This window comes from Malania oleifera, chromosome 3 (genome assembly GCF_029873635.1).
Source record: "Malania oleifera isolate guangnan ecotype guangnan chromosome 3, ASM2987363v1, whole genome shotgun sequence".
In the NCBI taxonomy this organism is placed as follows: Eukaryota; Viridiplantae; Streptophyta; class Magnoliopsida; order Santalales; family Ximeniaceae; genus Malania; species Malania oleifera.
In genome coordinates, this window is record NC_080419.1 from 50,372,445 (window position 1) to 50,394,250 (window position 21,806).

General features: G+C 36.8%; 1 protein-coding gene across 2 annotated transcripts in view; it reads right to left on the reverse strand.

Annotated features, from left to right (window-relative positions):
* Positions 1-12,324: 12,324 nt before the first annotated feature.
* The window catches only part of LOC131151113 (protein NO VEIN), a 75,560-nt gene continuing 66,078 nt past the window's right edge, over positions 12,325-21,806 (reverse strand). For both annotated transcript variants that reach the window (XM_058102316.1, XM_058102317.1), the window contains 5 exons: positions 21,119-21,231; positions 15,470-15,869; positions 15,075-15,386; positions 14,219-14,476; positions 12,325-14,087 (listed from right to left, as the gene is read on the reverse strand). In XM_058102316.1, the coding sequence (XP_057958299.1) occupies positions 12,996-14,087; positions 14,219-14,476; positions 15,075-15,386; positions 15,470-15,869; positions 21,119-21,231 (2,175 nt within the window). In that variant the 3' untranslated portion in view covers positions 12,325-12,995. The remainder of the gene's footprint in view (positions 14,088-14,218; positions 14,477-15,074; positions 15,387-15,469; positions 15,870-21,118; positions 21,232-21,806) is intronic.

Consider the following 21,806-nt stretch of genomic DNA (forward strand, 5'->3'; position numbering starts at 1 on the left):
GGGTGGAGACTAGTTTAGTTACTTTTTGTGAGTGTCTTCAAGAACTCAGATACGAGTAGTTTATGTAGTATGCGGTCGGGCTTATATTATCGGTCGAGTGGACCGATTTAGTTGACTTACTATTATGAGATGTAATATGTGTATGGAAAGAACCTTGTTATATATTGTGATTTAGACTCTAGTAATAGAATGTTGAGAATATTTCATTTATTCTGCTGCATATCGTATGTGATATGATTGTGTCAGGTACTTAGACGTCACTAAAGTAGTACCCCGGCCCACGTGTCGGGTCAGGACGCTACAGGTGGTATCAGAGCTCAGGTTTGCTAGGTTCTGCAGACTTTGATGGTCAGTGTTAATTACTAGAGTATAGGTTGAGATAAGTTAAGAATGAGAAGGGGTAAGATAGGTCGGGTTTTAGTTTAGAGGTCTGGAAATGGAATTTTGTCAACAATCTTTTGTGTTTTTCTTGGAATGACGATTTCAGGAAAACCATGGTAAATCCACTGATGGTTTTGGTTCTAGGTTGAAGGATTGGGCTCGAAAACTATGCACATCGTGTTATCATATGTCTAGGGTAGGATATTTTGCAAGTTTTTTAGTAGAGATGTACATATGAGTCCTTTAAACTGCAAACTTATGTGTTTTATTTGTTAGCTATTCCATATTTGTTTTAACCATGATAAATGTGGAATTTCTAAATCGGGTCATATCCTATCTTCAGAATGGATGCTAGGGGAAAGGGAGTCATGACTATAGGGGACAATCATGTGGATATCTCTAGTAGTGATGATGCTAAAGCTTTGTTCATACTGCATAGTAAAGCGCGACAGGCTAAGAGGGAGTTTCAGAGAGATTCCAAGGAATGGAGTTAGCTAGCAGCTGATAGAGGCTGTAGGTTCCAGCAGTTCTCGCGGATGAATCCATTGGCATTCTCAGGAGGACCGAATCCAATTGCGGCAGAGGATTGGGTCCAGGAGATGAAGGAGCTGTTGGAAGTGCTGGAGTGCACGGAGGAATAGAAGGTACGTTTTGCCACCTTCAAAACGGTGGGGGAGGCAAAGTGATGGTGGTGATTGGCAAAGCTGGTAGAGGAGCAGCGTCCAAGGTACATATCGGTTACCTAGAGCCAGTTAGGGAGGTCTTCTTTAGCAGATACTTCCCCGTTGCCACCAGAGAGGTAAAGGTGGAGGAGTTCCTACGTTTGACATAGGGATCCATGGCCATGTAGCAATATGCGGCCAGATTTATGGAGCTATCCCGATTTCTCCACATATGGTCCCGAATGAGCTCAGGAAGGCTTGGATATTCGAGAGAGGACTGAAACACACCATACGCACGCAAGTAGCGGCATTGATGGTCGAGGGCTTTATGGAGCTAGTGGATAGAGCCATGGAAACTGAAGCCAGTATACAGGAAGGGAGAGAGAAAGGCAAGTCAGAAGAAGAGGCCTTTATCTCAGAGTTATTAGTTGAGCACCGGTTAGAACTCCTGGAAGCGGCTTGGTAGTTCATCGGGCTAGCAACAAGCGTTAGGACCATGAGCCCCTCAAGGAAATTCTCAGTGTCCTACCTGTCCTAAATGCAATAAGATGCATACAGGCGAGTGCAGGACTGGTTTTTTGGGTTGCTATCGGTGTGGTAGTACGGGACACCAGATATGGGATTGTCGCGCAATATTGAACTATGCATCTTATTGCATTTAGGACAGGTGTAGGACTGGTTTTTTGGGTTGGTATCGGTGTGGTAGTACGGGACACCAGATATGGGATTGTCGCGCAATATTGAACTATGTGCCTTCACAGTTGCAGTATGGAGGAAGTAGTCAGATGACCAGAGGAGTACACCAAGGGGGCACCACGCAGGCGTGGGTGTACTCGTTGATGCCGAGTGAAGCAGAGAACGCTGGTAATGTGGTGATAGGTATGATTTCATTTATGTCACATAATGCTATTATACTGTTTGACTTAGGGACTACCCATTTATTTGTATCCCGGAGATTTGCTAGAGTATGTGGCGTTGAGACCCAGTTGTTAGGGATCGAGTTAGGAGTGGCTATGTTGACGGGGTCGGTTATTGCGTGCAGTAAGGTGGTTACTTTAACTCAGTACATATGTTTTTTTTCAGGAAAAAGAGATGATCACCCCACTCACTTTAGTTTTCCCCAAATATGTATATAATAATCAAAAACCATCATTTCCATATTCTCAATTTAATCGGTTCAATTTTGAAAATAAACTGATATAGTCTATTCTCCTTACCTGTTCCTGAAAATATGCTTGTTACATTCGGAAGAATGAAACCTTAGCTTCCTTAACTGGCCGAGGACGAGGACCGACAAGCTGGGAGGAGAGAGAGAGAGAGAGAGAGAGAGAGAGAGAGAGAGAGAGAGAGAGAGAGAGAGAAAGAGAGCTGGAGAGCACGTGTGGAGTGCCTTTGGGCTAGAGAGACTCAGTTTAGGGGAAAGGGTGAGAGAGCAAAACCCTAGGAGAGAGAGAGAGTGTGTGAGTTAAAATGAAATAAAATATAAGAGTTTCTAATTATAAACATGCTGGCCAGCAGGAAACCATTGTCGATAGGAAACCATCGACTGTTTTTCCTGAGGTTCCTCTAACCGTCGATGGTTTGGTCCTATCCCAAACCATTTTCCTTTGTTTCTTTTTATTTCCTTTTTCTTTTCCTGGTTCAGGTTCGTACACCCTTGCTACTCTGTGCCCTTGAATGATCCTCTCCCGCTTGGCCTGAGATTCTTGGGTTAGTACTCCTATGTATAGCTGGTTAAGCGTAGTTAGAAGCATGACGTCGAGCGTGTGATTCATATCTAAGCATTGCTTTGTAGGAGTAGGGTAACTTAAATTTTACCTACTTTCTAGTAGTTTTTAGCACACTCATTGCAAAATACCATCTTTTTCACTTTTCTTTTACACGAGGCAACACTAAACTAATTGAGAAAAGGTATATAACTGCACGGTTTAGTCCCAGTGGATCGACACTTGACTTCCCCACTTTTTACTGAACTTGGGATTGTTAGGTAGTATAAATATTATTTTTGGTAGTTAAGGACCCAAGCCTTGGCGAGCCTACCACTAGACACTACAAAAATGAGTGTCGTCTTCTCAAGGAAAAGTAAGATGGAACAAACTTTAACAAGTTTGTGGCTATGATTTCTAAAATCAATGTTGTTGAAGATGACTATGCATGGTGGATTAACTCAAGTGCAACAAGGCATGTTTGCAAAGACAAGAGTTCATTCTCAAAGTATGAAACGGTGGAAAATGGCAATGTTCTCTACATGGGAAATTCGTCCATTGCTGTAGTCAAAGGCAAAGGGGATGTTTCTTTGGAATTTACTTCTGGAAAAAGTTTAACTCTCACTGATGTATACCATGTACCAGAAATTAGGAAGAATTTAGTTTCTGGAAGCCTACTTAATAAGTTTGGCTTTAAATTAGTGTTTGAATATGACAAATTTGTACTCTCCAAAGGTGGAGTCTTTATGTGAAAAGGCTATATGTATGAGGGTATGTTTGAACTTAATATCAATAAAGTGAATGTTTCTGTTTATATTGTTGATTCACTTTATTTATGGCATTATCATTCAGGACATATTAATACTACAAAATTGCATGATATGGCTAATATGGAATTAATTCCTAGATATGTAAATGACATGGATGATAAGTGCAGTATATGTATTAAAACCAAAATAAGTAGAAGGTTCCATTCCTAACAAAACTGCTAGAATTTATTCTTTACTTCAATTAGTGCATAGTGATGTATGTAACTTGCATGGTACACCTATCATAGGAGGCAAAAAATATTTTGTAATATTTATAGATGATTTTTATAGATTATGTTATGTTTATCTTATGCATACTAAAGATGAAGTAATTGATAAATTTAAGGTTTACAATGCAAAAGTTCAAAACCAATGTGACACTAAAATAAAATGTCATCAAATAGAGGAGGTGAATATTACTTTCCTGCCTATTGTGTATCTATAGGTGTGATACATGAGATTTTTGCAGCATACACTCCACAACAAAATGAAGTGGCAGGAAGGAAAAACCGAACATTGGTTGAAATGGTCAATGCCATGATGTCAAATTCAAGACTAAGTAGTGGTTATTGAGGTGAAGCCTTACTAACTGCTTGTCATATATTAAACAGAGTTCCTTTTAAGAGGACTAAGGCTTCTCTATATGAGTTATGGAAGAAAAGAAAGCCTAATTTAAAATATCTTAAGATTTGGTGCTATAGAACAATTGTAAGGCTTCCTGAACCTAAGATAAGGAAATTAGGTGAGCGAGGAATAGAATGTGTATTCCTTGGCCATGCTGAACACAACAAAGCTTACAGATTCTTAGGAATTGAACCAAATGATTCTATAGGATTTAATTCAGTAATAGAATCCAGAGATGTAGAATTCTTTAAAAATAAGTTCACTTCCATACATAAGATTAGTGATCAAAATATATCAGTGGAGATTTTGAAACCACTTTGTACTAGTGGTGAACCTTCTGAACCTAGTGAACCTAGGAGGAGTAAGAGGAGGGAGAACAACAAAGTCTTTTGGACCAGACTTCATAATCTACCTGGTAGAAGGTACTAGAGTATCACACTCTAGACAAACTAGAATTTCACCAAATGTGGAATTGGATCCTCTTACTTATGAAGAGGCAATGAAGTCTCAAGAATCTTTATTTTGGAAAGAAGCTATAAAAGGTGAAATGGATTCTATCATGGGTAATAAAACCTGGAAATTGATTGATTTACCTTCTAGTTCAAAACCAATTGGTTGTAAATGGATCTTCAAAAAGAAAATGAAGGTAGATGGAACAATTGATAAATTTAAAGTAAGGTTAGTAGCTAAAGGCTTTACACAAAAGGAAGGCATATACTACTTTGATACTTATGCTCCAGATGCTAGGATTGCAAGTATAAGAGTTTTGTTTGCCTTAGCTTCCATCTACAAGTTCGAAATCCATCAAATGGATGAAAAAACGGCATTCTTGAATGGAGAATTGGATGAAGAAATTTACATGGAACAAACTGAAGGCTTTATTATGTGTGGAAATGAATCTAAAGTATGTAAGTTGGTTAAGTCTCTTTATGGACTTAAACAAACCCCAAAACGGAGGCATGAAAAATTTGACCAAGTTATTATTTCTAATGGCTTTACGATACATGAATATGATAAATGTGTATATAGTAAGTTCAATAGAAATAAAGGGGTAATTATTTGCTTATATTTTGATGATATGTTAATTTTTGGTACTGATATTGAAAGTGTTGAAAGTGCTAAGAAACTTTTGTCATCTAGTTTTGATATGAAAAATATGGGTAATGCATATGTGATTCTTGGTATTAGAATAACTAGAAACAATGATAAATTGATTCTCACCCAATCACACAATATTAAGAAGATACTGAAAAAGTTTAATCAGTATGACTGCAAACCTGTTAGCACACCTCTTGATGCAAATTTGAAATTATATACTAACACTAGAAAAGCAACAAATTAGTTAGAATATGCTAGAGTTATTGGTTGCTTGATGTATGCTATGACTTTTACTAGACCTGATATTGCATTTTCTGTAGGTAAACTTAGTAGATATACTAGTAATCCTAGTGATATTCATTGGCATGCTATATATAGAGTGTTAAAGTATTTGAAAAATTCTATAGAATATGGCATACATTATGAAGGATATCCTACTATTTTAGAAGGATTCATAGATGCCAGTTGGATAACTGATCGTAATGATCATGTGATGACCTGCTTAATTCCCTCATTTTTTTTTAATATAATAAAATCAATATGACAAAACTCAGCAGATCATAATCCACATGGACCCGTGGGTACCACGTATACATTAGAAACACAATGCGGAAGCCTAAGCAGCAGGAAACATACAATTATATACATCTCGTTATACCATATATCACAATACTAGAGTTACTAAAACCACTGTATTTATATACACACAGTACACAACCCAAAAGACATCTTAGGGCCATCCCACAAAATACATCCAACCCTATCAAAACACTTACCCTTCTGGAAGGGTAGATCAATCGTACTAGATCAGCGAGACTTTACCCGCTCTTCTATCAGGGGCTCCTGAAATGTTTATAAAATTTTGGGGTGAGACATCTCGGGAAATAAACTAACACTAGTGTGTGGTAACATGAGCATTTCTATGATATACATATAATCATAAACATAACCAGTAAAACTATATATACATCATTTCTGGGAAAACATGTATAATCAACATGGCAGAACATAATGGTTTCCATAGCATAATCATCTCATATAAATGATAATACGAAAACAATCCTGGTAGGTTAGCTAGCTGCTATCATGTATTACCCCCACATGACTGGGTTGTGTGATCCAAAGGTGGGACCTGACAATGGTTGGCTGACCACTACCAAGTTAAAAGTACAGTCTATAAGTCTGATGGGTCTGCCAGACCTAGTCCGTACACTAGGGGCGCTCACACACTTCTTAAAAACCACATTGACCATCCAATCTCACACCACTCCGTACAACGGCGTTAACACAAATATCATGATCATGATGACCATGGACACATAACACTGTCAAGTCAAAAGTATAGTTTGTAAGTTTGATGGGTCTGCCAGACCTGGTTCGTACACTAGGGGCGCTCACACACTTCTTAAAAACCACATCAACCATCCAATCTCACACTACTTCGTACAGCGGCGTTAACACAAATATCATGATCATGATGACCATGGACACATAGTAACAGTACTGTGCAAGTGCTAGCTTAGACCAAGCCAACTAGGTTCTGATATCATATAATATATACTGAAACTATGATACATGAATACTTCATATCATTAATTATCAAATCAATCATATCATTTTGCATATATATATGTATATCATGAAAATCATCGGCCTGTACGCCGGTATTTCATATTTTACCATAGTTCGGCCCATACACCAACAATCATATCCATAACTTAGCCCGTACGCTAGCAAATCACATCCATAGCTCGGACCGTACGTCGAAAAATCATATACATAACTCAGCCCATATGCTGGAAAATCACATCCATAGCTCGGCTTGTACACTAGCAAATCATACACATAACTCGACCCATATGCCGACAAATATATCAAAATCTCGGCCCGTACGCCGATTTTTCGTTATAAAAATCCGTATCATTAACACATTCCTAGAAAACACTTTTTCATTATAATTTCTACTCATGTCACACGAATAGGTTTTTCTTATATTTAACATACCATCATTTTCAACAGTATTTTCCCAAATATAAATCATATATAAATATATTTATTTTCCTGAAACGAGATGTTGTAATAACATAAATATATTTTCATAAAATAACTAGCTTAGTTTATCCCCTTACTTAATTCTTGAAAAGCCCCTAAAACAAACAGCCTCGCACCCGCAGGGTTCCCCATTCAACACCTTGAAAATAACATTCCTCAGAACTAAAGTTCAGTATTACTACGCGCACAACACTTTCTACAACTGTCAAATACCCAAATACTGAGTGGAAAGCCTTACCCTAGATTTGGGATGGTTTCCAACGCAGCCCCACTGACGATCCGCTCCGGCAGACTTGCGAAAAACTTTCCTAAGAGCATCGTGGTGGCTTCAGATTGTCGAACCGGTAGAAAATCGGCCCGAGATCTTAGAGAGAAGGGTAGGGAACCAAAGGATGAGAGAGAGAGAGGTTCTGCGCAGAAAATGAACTGAAAAATCACGCTTAACCCTATTTATACTGCGGGATTCGTCGACGAGTCACGTCACCTCATCGACGAGTCATGTAAAAAGTTTGTCGACGAACCTCAACCCTCGTTGACGAATTTCAGGCTTCCGAAAATCCTCTCTCGGTATCTTCTCGTTGACGAGATCCTAAAGAACCCTTGTCGACGAAAACCCTGTGTTCGTCGACGAGGCCTGGAAAATTTCTTGAGATTATCCCATCCAAAATGCAACGTCGTCGACTTCCTCCTTCTATTCCTGTTTCCATTTCCCTTCCTTTTATTATTTAAATACCATTATTCTTAGGGTCATTACAGATCATACATCAACCAATGGGTGAATATTCATCCATTAAGAGGAGCTATCTCCTAGGGTTCAAAGAAGCAAAGCCTTATAACAGATTCCACTATGGCGTCAGAATTTATGGTTTTAGCTTCTTGTAGCTATGTGAGGCAGTTAATTACTAATGGTGTAATTACCATAGATTTTGTGAGATCAAGTCAAAATTTGGTTGATCCATTAATAAAAGGACTTACAAGAGACATGGTTTGGAAAACTTCTAATGGGATGGGGCTTAAATCCATAACCCATAGTCACTAATGATGGAAACTCGATTCAACACTTGAAATTTTTAAGCTCTTGAGTTCAATGAGCAAAGTACATCATATTTAGTGACTAGAAGCACTAAAATGTATATGTCACATAATCCATCTCTAGGAAAATAGTGCTTTGTACCTATAATGTGGAAAAGGTGAAGGTTGAGCTTAAGCTCTTAATAGGATTGTAACAGGTTCTGTGAGGTACTTTAATTATAGGGGTACTTTTGATAAACGTACCTATATGAGTGTCGGAAGTGGTGCGCTTCCTATGAGAAATGGATTTATCTTTAGAGCACTTATTAAACGGGGATATAGACACAAAGCCAATCCACGCGTCGACTTTTGGTAACACCCAAAGATCTGATAATTTGTGTGTGATATGTACCCTGTTAATCAAAAGAGGATTGTTAGTTCAAAGTTCGTCTACTATGTAATCTTAATTAACTTTGATATGTATTCACTAAGTGAAGGTTCAAATTCTAAAAACACCTTCATTCATGCATAAATTTTCTCTTATCTGAATAAATTGTTTTTCATCTATATTTTGAAAATGGTGGGGGAATATTGAAATATTTTCTAAAATATTTAATGCTATATGGGTTTGTCCCACATTGGAAACAGTGGAAAAGGAAAAGTCATTAATAAATGATAAAGTGGGACCGTATAAATAATCTAATGGTCATAATAATTGACTTTCTATAATGTCTCGACCTGGGTGCGACCAAGAGACCTTGGAAGTGCGACTAGATATACTGAACATGGAGAAATAATTTGTTTTCCAAAATGTGCCGACCAAGGCTCGACCAGGGCGCGACCAGGTTGACGCTTGGTGCGATTTTAGAAATCTGCTTCGCGAATGAATAGATACAAACTTTCGAAAAAGGTATAATTTTGTCTATTTAAAGATAGAATTCACTCGAAGAATTATATAGAAAATTCATCATTCTCTCATTCTCTTTTCTCACATAAAATTTCCCAATTTATATCTTCTTCAAATCTAGGTTTTGTTTTCTGTATAAATAAAATTCCAGAAATTTATTTTAGATTCTTCTAAGGGTGTTTGTGATCAACTTTTCGTTTGTGTATAACGAAAACAAACTGATATCAGAACTATATTCTGGGCTTCACTGCATCTTGGAAACGTATTTGCTGACTCAATGCACACCGAACTGGTGGGGGCAAATAACGTTTTAAGAAAAACGACATTGTAATGTGCCTTGAAGCATTTTCTATAATCCCTAACATGCAATTTGGACATAGGAAAGTAGAGCAATCATGAAGCACAAAATCATAATGTTCAAAGAAACACACGTGCATAGAAATGAACGAAGTAAAGGGTTTGACACTAATCTTTTTGGAGAAGAATCCTTTGTAGATCAAGTGGAAGAACCCTCATTTCGCATTGCAAATTAAAAGTCTCATTCAAGAGAAGAAAAGTATGATTTCTCTTCTTCAAATGAAGATTTTCTCAAGACTCACAAATTTCTCTTTAAAATTCTCACTTTTCCCTCTTTTCGACTTATCCTAAAATCTCCTTAAGGATGTCCTTTTATATACCTTCAACTGAGGGAGAGAACTATTTTCAAATTTGAATTTGAAAATTTAAATTTAAAAATAACTACTAATAACTATCACATATTAACTACATTTCTCTCGGAAGTTGACATGTGACATTAATGGAACACGTGGTTGGTTCAAAATATCCGGCCAATCATATGGAGACAACAAAAATTTGAATTGGTCGCAAGCTGGTCGAACACCTTGAAGGGCCAATTGACGGCCTACAGGTTCTTGCCAACAGCTAGTTTTGAAGGGAGTTCGGTCGACCGCTTAAGAGTAGTTTTGCTCTTTTCTCTTTATTTTTTATTAATTCATTTAGGTTAGAGTTTGTTTGGTAAAAAAATTGACTATTGACAATGGGCAACTTTCGATCTAGCCCGACCAGGAAATCTTCCTCCAATGCGCCTTTCTCAATCCTCCGCATTACCAATCTCCGCAATTCTTAATTCATACACATCCATCTTAATTTTTTTTAGACATAAATAATACAAAACCGTGGAATATGATCTTGCGAGATTTGGCTATTTAAAAATCACTTTATCATCCTGCAAAATCTGGCATCGCAAGATCATTTTGCAAAATATTTTCTTAAGCACCTACATGCAAAACTCGTGGAAAAGATTTTCGTTGAAAAACACAGAATGATTCACGAATTTTCAAAAAAAATCATTATGAATGGAAATATTTGTCTACTTTGGCACCAGGTTCCCCATTGAATCCACATGTAGACGTAAAAGAATAAAACAATACTTGATTTTTTTTTTTTTTAAAGAAGCGAATTGGCAATTAATTTGCGCCGAATTAATTGAATTTATCGAACTAATTCAGTCGATTTGGTTCGATTTTATTTTTGGTGGAAAATTGGTTTTCGATTTTCGGTTTGATTTGGGTTTATTTTGATTTTGGTTCATCGAATTGTATAATAATAATTAAAAAATTATATATAAATAATATATAATCTGTAAGACTGTAACCGTGCGAGAAGCCGAGAATGGGGGATTTCATTTTGTGGGGGAACCGGGGATGCGGGATTTCATTTTAGGATTCGAAATCCAATTTCCCACTCCACTCTCCAGCGCGGCGGTGGAACAGGCGGCGGTCGCACACTCACACTCCGCCACTCCGTCTGTTGCAGCCTTCGGCTATTCAAGTCTGTTTTTGTTCGTTACTTGAGTCACTCCACTGTCCAGGCTCCCGTGTCGAGACTTCACCCTCATCCTCGTCGTGGCTAATTCACCCTCGCCTTACTGGTTATTACTAAGGATCTGCCATATACTGACTTTGCTTTTCCCAAATCTGGTTCCGTTAAATTCGGTTAACTAACTGAATTAATCGAAAATTTGATTCGATTGGGTAATGATTGTTAATAACAATAATTCAGTTGGCTCGATTACATAAAATTCTTAACTGAAAAAAATTTGGTTAATTCAGTCAATTAACCAAATTGGTCGAATCAGCCTATCGCTCACCCTTACAATTGACAAAACTAAAACACAACTCAAATGAGTACAGGAAAATAGAATTACTAAAAATACCTACTAAAAAAATTAAAAATCTAACAGTTAAATCCTGTGCCATGCAGACACACGTGATTCACATTGATACTATCCAAAATAAACTCCTAAACATACTCTTAGTCATTGCATTATTCTCATCCTATTCAAATTAAGAACCTAATAGCGAGTGACCATATTTATAGTGATTAGATCGTTTCAATATTTCCAAAAGTATGACATTGATAATATCTCATTTCACATTTATTTAACCATAGGAATCTATGGGATCCATATTTCCATGTCTGATTGAATCTGTTCTAGTGAAAAATATTTACATTTTTAAAAATGTAAAAATTCTTACAAGACATGGACGACTCTCTCCCTCTTCCACAGATAAATTTTATGGAAATCCTATTCTCACGAGTCCATTTTCTTTTCTATTGTTTTTTTTTTGGTGACCAAGCTGCTCTATATGTCCTTAATATATCTCAACGCACAACAGTTCCATTGGTCGAATAAACCCTGACAACTCATCTGCTTCCTTGTGCATGGATTGACAAATTAGATGAATTAGATTTTTATGCGTTGGAATCATTTGGGATGGTTGAAAATATTGGAATACGAATTTAATTTGATGACACATATTAAGTATTAACAATAGGTTTTAGTATTGAAAAATAGTTATTCTTCATATACATTGTAACAATATTGTTAAAATGCCTATCAACACTGATCGATATCCTGCGTACATTGATTCAACTAGAATTATTCCTATACGAGGCATCTCATTCCCAACAATGAGATTCTAAAAAATATTATTACATCAGAATGTTTTTGATACGGCAAGCCATATGGCCCCTTAGAGCCTAGTGAAAATCTACCCCTCTAGATCAGAATCTCAACAACAATTCACTCTGTTAATGCATATTGAATATACATGTACATGGAAAATGACAGACCGAAACAGAGCATCCGTAACTAGAATACAAAAACTGTTTTACTGAAAATAATGACAAGATTGTGAACTCAATTACATTCTTGGTTCCTGGTTAGTAGGCGTTCAGATGGAGTTCTGTTTAAATAACAAAAACCACCGAAAATATAAACACGAATATAATTTGAAATCCATTCATTTCTAACAATGGCATTTCATTAGTAGCTTCATGCCCCTACATCTTCAGGAAAATACTGTACAAATCGTAATTACATTTCATCAGCTGCCCCCCAAGATGTCACTGATTTAAAGAACTAAGAAGCTGATGCTGTAAAAAATGTTGTGAAGTTTATAACTATTGGTATAAATTTTGAGAAGTGCTCTATACATCTTATCGCCACAAAAACTATGGTCTGATGTTGACTGGAGCCTATGCTCAAAAGAAACAGCATCAAATAAGTGTCTTCTCCTACCCACATGCCGACTGGAGGCATTGTTGGAAAAACAATCCTGCGGTGTCAAATGTTGACTGGAGCCTTCATTAAGAAGATTCCACGCAAAGGCATCCAATAAATGCATTCCAATTAGAATCATAACAAAATCCTACAGCAGACTCCTGTAAATTCAGCAACTTTTCAGCTAACCATGGAAATTTCCTTCTGCTGCTTTGGCATCATAACAACCAATTGCAGCTGGCCTTGCAGGCATAGTTTTACGGGATTCTTAAATATTGTGACTTTCGCAGCATTTGTACTCGATAAGAGAACATGTGCTATATTGAAAGATTCACCCTTATCAACTGCAAATTGCCATTCTCTCGGTGATATATTGAACCAATCCTTCCTAGCAGATTTGGTTGCTTTAACTTCTATGAATTCCATGCTCTTCTCTTCATCCACTATCACAATATCATAGGGTAAGCCAGTCTCATTGTCTTTGTTGACCCAATTAACAATTTTCTCGCCAACTGTCCCGGAGAAGTAGTTGAAAGCAACAAACTCTCCCAGTCTCCCAGTCAACCACGCTTGTTTTCCACCAGATGTGCCAAAAGAAAGCTGATCTCTCTGGACAAATTTAGGTGAGCTTGTGTCTGGAACTACAACAGGAGGTTCAAATACAAAATCTGTGCTAAAATTGGTTAGACTGCAAGCATCACCAGGCTGCTGCTCCAATGTTTCCATATGTGTAAAATTCACTCCCGTCAAATTTGCAGCTAAATCATCTTCAATAGTGCAATTGGCATTCATATCTTGCACGACAATACTTTCATAATCATGCCCTTCTTTTGGTGAGATGCTGCTAGGCTGCTGAATTGCTGCCCCAGTCTTAAGACCATTTGAACGACCATAACTGAAACCTGGTGCAGTTTTCCAATCTGCAGGTGGCCAATTTGAATTGATTCTTGGTTTCTCATTAGATCTTAATGGATTGGAATCATTGACTAATGTCGAACCACAACTTTCTAGGAGTGTCTGTGCATTCACCACCGGTGACAGCAGAGATGGAAAGGACCAAACTGATTCTTCATCAGGAAGCCTAGGAATTTTTTGGCTATTCAGGATAAAAAATTCAGTTTGATCCTCAGTGGAACCTGATTCTGCCATGGTTGTGATCATATGAAGGAAATTCGCAAAGTGTAATTCGGGAAGACCATGAAAAAATAAACGAGAAAGCTCCATAAATACTGAGTGAGAATCCGACTCCCTGGTTGTGTATAAGAAGTTACCCTGTCAAAATTAAGATACAGATGGTCATGTTAGTATATAATACAGTCAAATCAATATTACTAATTATGCAAACTATCAGAGACACTTGATGAGTAATGAGTAATCCAATTATTCCATTGGAAAATACAAACCTGCAGAAGAGAGCTACATTCAAATCGCTTGTTAGATGCAATGTTGCATCTCTTTATAACATTCTTATAAAACAACTTTTCAACGACAATAATTTGTAGATGACACAAATTTTCAAAGCCAGATAGCTTGAGTTGTGAATATTTGTTGGGGTGTACATTATATAAGTAACGCTGAGCATAAGGAAGAGCCCAGTTCACCAATGAAGCTTTGAAGCTATTGTCTGCTGGACCATAATATATTGCTTCTCGAATTACAACCTACAAAGAAAACATGAAAAGTACTCTCAAATCAGTACAAAAATTATAATTGATGAACAATAGCATCCTGATGTACCTTTCGCTTGAAACAAATAAATTTAGCATCTAATAAAATTTTCAGTTCACAAAAACTCACGAAGTGTTTCTTATTTGCATAAATGCAAGTAAAAATTGTTAAAATCTTCAAAATCAATTTAAAACTCAGTGCACAAGGCTCCCACGCCAGATCAGGAGTTTGGGGAGCATATGCAATACACAGCCTTACCTCCAAATTTGGAGATACTATTTCCTTAAAGTGCGACCTTCAAATTTGGGCATAACAACCTTACAATAACCCAAGGCTCACCCTCATTTTAAATCTCAATAATATCAAGAAAAATGAGCAGTTTTACTCGTACATATTCAAGATGCATGTAAAATAAACATATTCTAAACCCAAATGGATATGTTTGAGAAACTGTTTTCAAAGCTTTAAAGAATGCACATTTGACTAACAATAACCCACCTGAGCTGCACATGTCTAACTTTTCACTCCCCCAACCCATGCATATGTGCACAAGCAGAATGAGCAAGTAGGAAAGAGGGGTGATGATCTTACCTCAGAAAGGGCAGGAATGCCCAGTGCTTGCAAGAGGATACACACTCCTTCCAGAACCATCTCTTTCTCATCAAGTTTGCCAAAGTATAGAAAATCAATATTGTCCAAATTCTTAAATTCTTTTCTCAATTTCTCATCATCACACCAACACACAAGGCCAAAAGATGGGTGGAGGGAAACCCACCTATCTGTTATAGTGGGGAGGACCGTAAATTCTGATTTTAAAAGACATTCTTTCAAGTAAATAGTATCTTCAGAACTTGCAAATCCAGATTTCAGTCCATCAGCCAACTTCACAAAAATTTGGAAGACCTGAGACAAGGAAAAATGTATTGAGGTGGTAATGAATCCTTCAGGAAATTGAAACATAGACTGCTTCAAATTTAGTAACTTACTGCATTAGCAGCTTGTGATGGCAAAGCTATAGAGGACAACTGTAGCAAAAACTGAAGATAGCTACGGAAAGAGGGGATCTCTTGTACTCCACATTCATTCACAAAAAAATCATGAAGCCCGGGATATACATTGCACAATGTCTTGTTTAAGGGAGAATTTGCTGCGCCTATAAATCTGTGCTGCAAATTGACCTCCAACTGATCCTTTGAACCAGTTAAGTCATACCAATATACCTCTTCGGGGGGCAAAAACATGCCAGATACAACATCCTCATGCTGAGAACCGGATGTATATGGAACAAATATAAAAGGTCCTGAACAGAACTCTCTCATAATTTTCTGCCTTGAACTAGTCATTTCATTCCAAATAAATGTGTAAAATTTGGACATTTGTGATATGCTGTCAAGAAAAGGAAAAACCAGGGGGCATTGAGATGAGGATGGTCTTTTAAAAATTTTATTAAAAAACAAATTACAAAACTAAAACAACAGCAACAGTGCACATCTACAAAAAATGCAGAAGCCAGGTATAAAAATAGAAATGATTTACTGAAAAAAGTTACATTGTTTGCAATCATATTGGACTGTGTGAAACCAGATAAAGATCACTGACATACACTCACGCAGCAAGGTTGTAAAGCTGTCGCCCATTTAATTTATGTTAGAGCAGAACACTTTTCTCAAGGAGCAATTAGAAAACTCCCTCAAGACAAGATTGCTTCCAAAATTTTTTGAGGTAAAAAGTGAGGTGAGGCATCAAAAACCCCTTAAAACTGAGGTAGAAGAGTGAAAGAAACATGCAAGGGTGACAATTTGAATACTTGGGCCGTCATGCATACAACTAATCAACAATCATCCTATAAAAGAACCAAATTCAGTATTGAATTGGAGCAGAAGAGTTCCCAGGAAGTATTCAAAGAAGTGCATTGTGGACCAGTGGCTTCAAAGTCCATCCAAATTTTAGCATAGCAAACTTGTAGGTCAAAGAAAAGAATCGTAGGATTTTTCATATTTTTTATTTTATAAAAAATTATATATGCCTAATCAATTATTAGAAAAGATTTGTTTTATGGATTCTAAAACTTTTCACCCCAGGTTCTGCATGTAGAGCTTGCTCTCAGTTAATATGAAAACAAGTGCCTGAGAAATGTATTTAACATGGGAAATCTACTTCAAACATCCAGGTTGAGCCTCAAAGAAATTCTTTGGATCACCATGATTTAACGTTTCTGAAAAAATGTGATAAACAGATGATTTCCAAGATGCCGAATATTTTGACAGAGAGGTTTAAAAAAAAAAAAAAGGAATTAACACGAGTACGTTGAAGATGAAGAAAATGATTGAGAAGAATGACAAGATGACGTGTGAGGAAGAAGAGATTCTTTGGAAATGAGCGTGAGGGAATAGATGAAGTGGCAGAGTTCCAGTTAGCAGCTAAGACATCTCCGAAAGAGAACATGAAGAAAATGATGAAGCAGCTTGGAATTCTTTCAACCAGCAAATGGGAGATCCGCTCATTCACTAGGAAGGAAATGTAGACAATCCCATCAGACATATGGTTACTGATATTAATGAGCTTAAATTTCAAGTATAATAAACACACAACAGATAATTGTCAAAAACAGAAAGTTTTTCTACAAAAATTGTATACAGTAGGCCTACAGGTCCATGCAAGAGCAGCATCCCTCCCATGGAAAAATACTAAAAGGAGACCAGCATAATGGAAGAAATTTTAAGGGCCCATTTAGTTGCACAAAGCAGGTTTTTTTTTTTTGGTAAAAAAATAATTTTATTAGAAAACAGTTTTCATTGTCTATTTTAATTTTCCAATGAATTATAAAAAAAAAGTTAGTGAATATTTTAGTTTCACAACATTTGTATAAAAAATAAACAAACAATAATAAAAGTTTTTACAATATTTGCTTGTGTAAATAGTTTTATATTCCATTTCTAATTTTTCAAATAGTTAGAAAAATGCCACCTTGTTTTCCAACTTTCTAAATTTATAAAGGAAAATTGAAAAACATATTTTTGTTATTTTCAAGACTTTTGACTTCTTACTTTGCATATAGGAGCATGAAATTCTTATCTTGGACTTTGATTTGTGTGGATTATATATTGAGTTTCTTTTAGAACATAAATCCAAATCCAAGCCCCAAACTCCATAATCCGAAATACTACCTCATATAATTTTTTGGAAAATTATATAAGGTAGTATTTGGAATTATGGATTTATCACTTGGATTTGGATTTTTGTGGAACTTAGCCATCTCCATTGTAAATCAGAAGTGGGTCACTGCAGCTACAATGGGAGGTGAACTGTGAGCTTGGAAAAGGATCAGATCAAATAAGGAAGGGAGAAGAGCTCTTTCCCTCATTCCCCTTGCTATTTTCTGGGCAGTGTGGAGAGAGGAACAGAAGAGCCTTTGAAGGAATGATCTCTCCTGTTCAAGCTGTCATGGACCATTGGATTACTATGATATCTAGCTGGCATTCTGGGCCAGTTGAAAGGGACCCTTTTGTAATCCTTGATTTCCGGTACTTTATAGTAAGGGATGTTTCTCTCTCGTTGTTTATTCATACTTGGGAGGCATCCCCTTGATGCCTTGTTTTACATAATTTCTCTTAGCTGATAAAAAAAAAAAATTAATCTTTTGGAAAATCAAAAAACAAGTTTTTTTTTTTTTTGAAATTATTTTGAAATCTACAAATAAAAAATGAAAAGCTGTTTTGCACAACTAAACAAACTCTTCTTTTTTTAACCTTCTTAATACAAATCTTGGAAAATAAGCCGAATTTTTTTATAAATCTTTGAAACTAAAAATATGGGAAATTGAAAATGATTTCCACAACTAAATGGGCCCTAAGGGTTAGTTTGGATATGGTACTTCATAAGGAGGTATTTCATTTGCAAAATGCATTAAAAATAATTTTTTTAAAATTTAAATTCCTTGTTTGGATATTTTCACAAAAAGAATTCACAAATTTTAGAAAATTTTTAGAGGGTGTTGACATCCACCAAAATTCTCTCCACAAGTAACACTAAAATCTGTCACTTCCCAAAACTGGTTGAGGGAGGCACTAAAGGTTTTCTTTTTCTTCCCGCTTATTGTATAATGAGAAGAAAGGCTGCCCGAGATGTTGTTATGATTCAAAAGACCAAACTAGAGGTGGTTGATGGCTTTCTTGTTAGAAGTGTTTGGGAATCTAAAGATTGGGTTTGGTTAGCTTCCACATGGTCCTCAGGGGGTATTGTCATTATTTTGGACATTAGGTTTCTTAGTAAAATAGATGTTCTTATTGGTTCCCTCTCTGTGTCTGTTTTTTTGGATGTTAAAGAAAAGGGCCAAGGTGATTTACCTCACTTTATGGACCAAACATCCCCTGTTTGACAAATGTTTTTGTGGAAGGAATTAGTTGCAGTCTATAGGTTGTGCTCAGGGGGAGTGGGGGATTTTAATGTCATAAGATCCTCTAGTAAGAAATAGGGAGGCCTTAGGATTACCTCTAGTATGAGGAGTTTTGATAATTTTATAAGGGAGTGTTATCTGGGAGATATTCCACTCTCGAATGCCCAATTACTTGGTCTGCCAAGGATAATAGATTAGCAGCTACTAGAATTGATAGGTTTCTGTTTACCACTGATTGGGAAGATTCATTTCCCACTTATTCAAGGAGTACTTCCTAGAGTGATTTCAGACCATTGTCCTTTGAATCTTGAATTAGTTCTGTTAAATGGGTTCCTACTCCATTTGGATTTGACAATATGTTGTTGACCCATCCTAATTTTCAGAATCAGGTTAGGATTTGGTGAGGAGGGTGCACTGTGGAAGGTTGGGAAGGTTTTTGTTTGATAAAAAGATTGAGGTATTTGAAAGAAAAATTTAAGACTTGGAATTTGGGGATTTTTGGTGATGTTAATTCTAGGAAGAAAGGTATTCTTGAGGAAATGGGTGTGATTGATAGATTCGCTGAGGATTGTCCTCTTTCTGAGGAACATGTCTGTAGACAAGTCCAGTTGTCCAATGAGTTTGAACAAGTTGTCTGTAGGGAAGAGATGAGTTGGAGAAAGAAATCTAGAATGAATTGGGTTAAATATGGGGATTGGAACCCATAAGGTGGAAACTAGTAGGAAAAGAAGGAATCTTATTAAAGAAATTGAGGATGGTGTTTTGGGGTTTTTTTTTTTCCGGCCCCGCGGGGGGGGGGGGGGGGGGGGGGGGGGGGTTGGGGGTGGGGAAGAGGAGAAAAACAAGGAACCTGGTCATATTAGGAGTTTGACTACAAATTTCTATAGGAACCTCTTCCATGAGGATGACGGAAGAATCATGGTTGAGGGATTGGGTTGGTGTTCATCAGCTGATATGGCTGCTTGGTTAGAGAGACCTTTTGAGGAAGAGGAGATCAAAGGATTAATTTTTTAAATGGATAGAGAAAAGGCTCCTGAACCAAATGGCTTTACAATGGCCTTTTTTTTTTTTAAAGGAAAGTTGGGAGATTTTAAAGGGTGATATCCTTAAGTTTTTATTGAATTCTTTGATAATATAGTTGTAGGGAGGACTACAATTTCTAACTTTATCACCTAAGTGCCCAAAAAAAAAAGGTGTTGTTAAGATTAAGGACTACAGACTTATTAGTTTGGCTTCTAATGTTTATAAGATCTTGGCTAAGGTGCTTTCTAGTAGATTAGCTATGGTCCTAGAGGACAACTATCTTTGTTAGTTCAAGTGCTTTTACAGGTAATAGACAAATTCTAGATACTGCCCTAATAGCTAATGAGGTGGTGGAGGAGGCTCAGCTTGAAGGAAAAAGAGAGGGGGGCTTGTGTTGAAATTGTACTTTGAAAAAGATTATGATAGGGTCAGTCAAGAGTTTTTTGGATAAGCTTATGTGTAGAAAAAGGTTTTCATCTAAGGTGGGGGAAATGGACTAGAGGGTGTCTTTAGTAAACAGTAAGGCTAAGTCTTGGTTTCGTGTGTCTATGGTTCTAAGACAAGAAGATGCTCCCTCTTCTTTTCTTTTTTTACCATTGTGGTGGATGCTTTGAGTTGAATGGTTGAGAGAGGTGTAGATAAGAGGGATGGTGGAGGGGACTAAGGTAGGTAACAAGGACTGCACCATTTTGCGACTTCAGTTTGCAAATGATACTATTCTCTTCCTATCAGATAATGAAGGTTGCTTCTCTAACATGTTGACTATCTTACAAATCTTTAAGAAAGCATATGAGCTCTAATAGTGGTTTGGTGAGTTTAGGTATCAATGTGGATCCTTTTGTTAGGCTAGCAGGGTGTGCCATTTTGCGTTGAGTTTGGTTTGGGGCTTAGACTGCAAAACTTTTAATTTTTCACTTTTGATGTAAAGGGAGCTTTTATTCTCCCTTTTTTGTTTTATTCTTCTTGTGCATTATGCCCTCTCTGATAAATTTTCATTGTTTAACAAAAAAACAACCATGATGTTGTGAAAAACAAAATGTGAGGTTACCTTTTGCCAGTACAATAGCCACTTAGAAAAAATGGCTATCAATAATTGACATGCCATGCTTAAAAATTATTAAAAAAAAAAAGTTGAAAGAAATGCCAGAGATACAAACATTGTGAAAAAGAGTACAGAAAAAAAATGCTAGGGATCAAAACATTACGATAGTACTACCTTGCCTTGAAGGGGGCCCCAGATCTTCTCCACAATTGAAGAATCCCCAGAGCACTGTCAACAGTTACTTGAGTCTTAAACCCAATATCACTTAACAACTTTACATTCCTCACCTGTATCAAAGAAAAATACGTAGAACAATAAGTTATTCAAAAACTACCCAAACCCCTCCATCCTGTAGTCGTAACAATTTCATACAACTGGAATCCTCTTTGTAGAGGGAAATATAATCAAATGCAATCTAGGGCAACAACTAACCCTCTAACAATGAATAATGAGGTTGTTGATGGTCATTTTTTGATCAAACAAATTTTAACCTAAACAGAGACATCAAAATTCAAAGGAAAAGTAAAGAGAAAAAATAAAACTCTCACTAGGCAGTCAATTTAGGGCGATCAATCGGCCTTCCCTCCAAATTTAATGCTTGGTGCCACCCATAGGCAGTTGGCCAGCCTTGTCAATATTCAAAATATTGAGTTGTTTTCCTCTGATTGGCTGGGGATTTTTGGGTTGTCACGTGCCTTTCTGATGCCATCTATCAACTTCCGCCATTGGCAGTTGGCAGTTGGTAGTTTAGGGAACGTCCAAGTGGGGGCAAGGTAAGGTTTTCAAAGTTTTTCGAAGGATCAAAAGAGATTTTGTTTGAAGGAAAGAAAAGAGAGAGAACCACACTTTTCTTCCTTTGAAA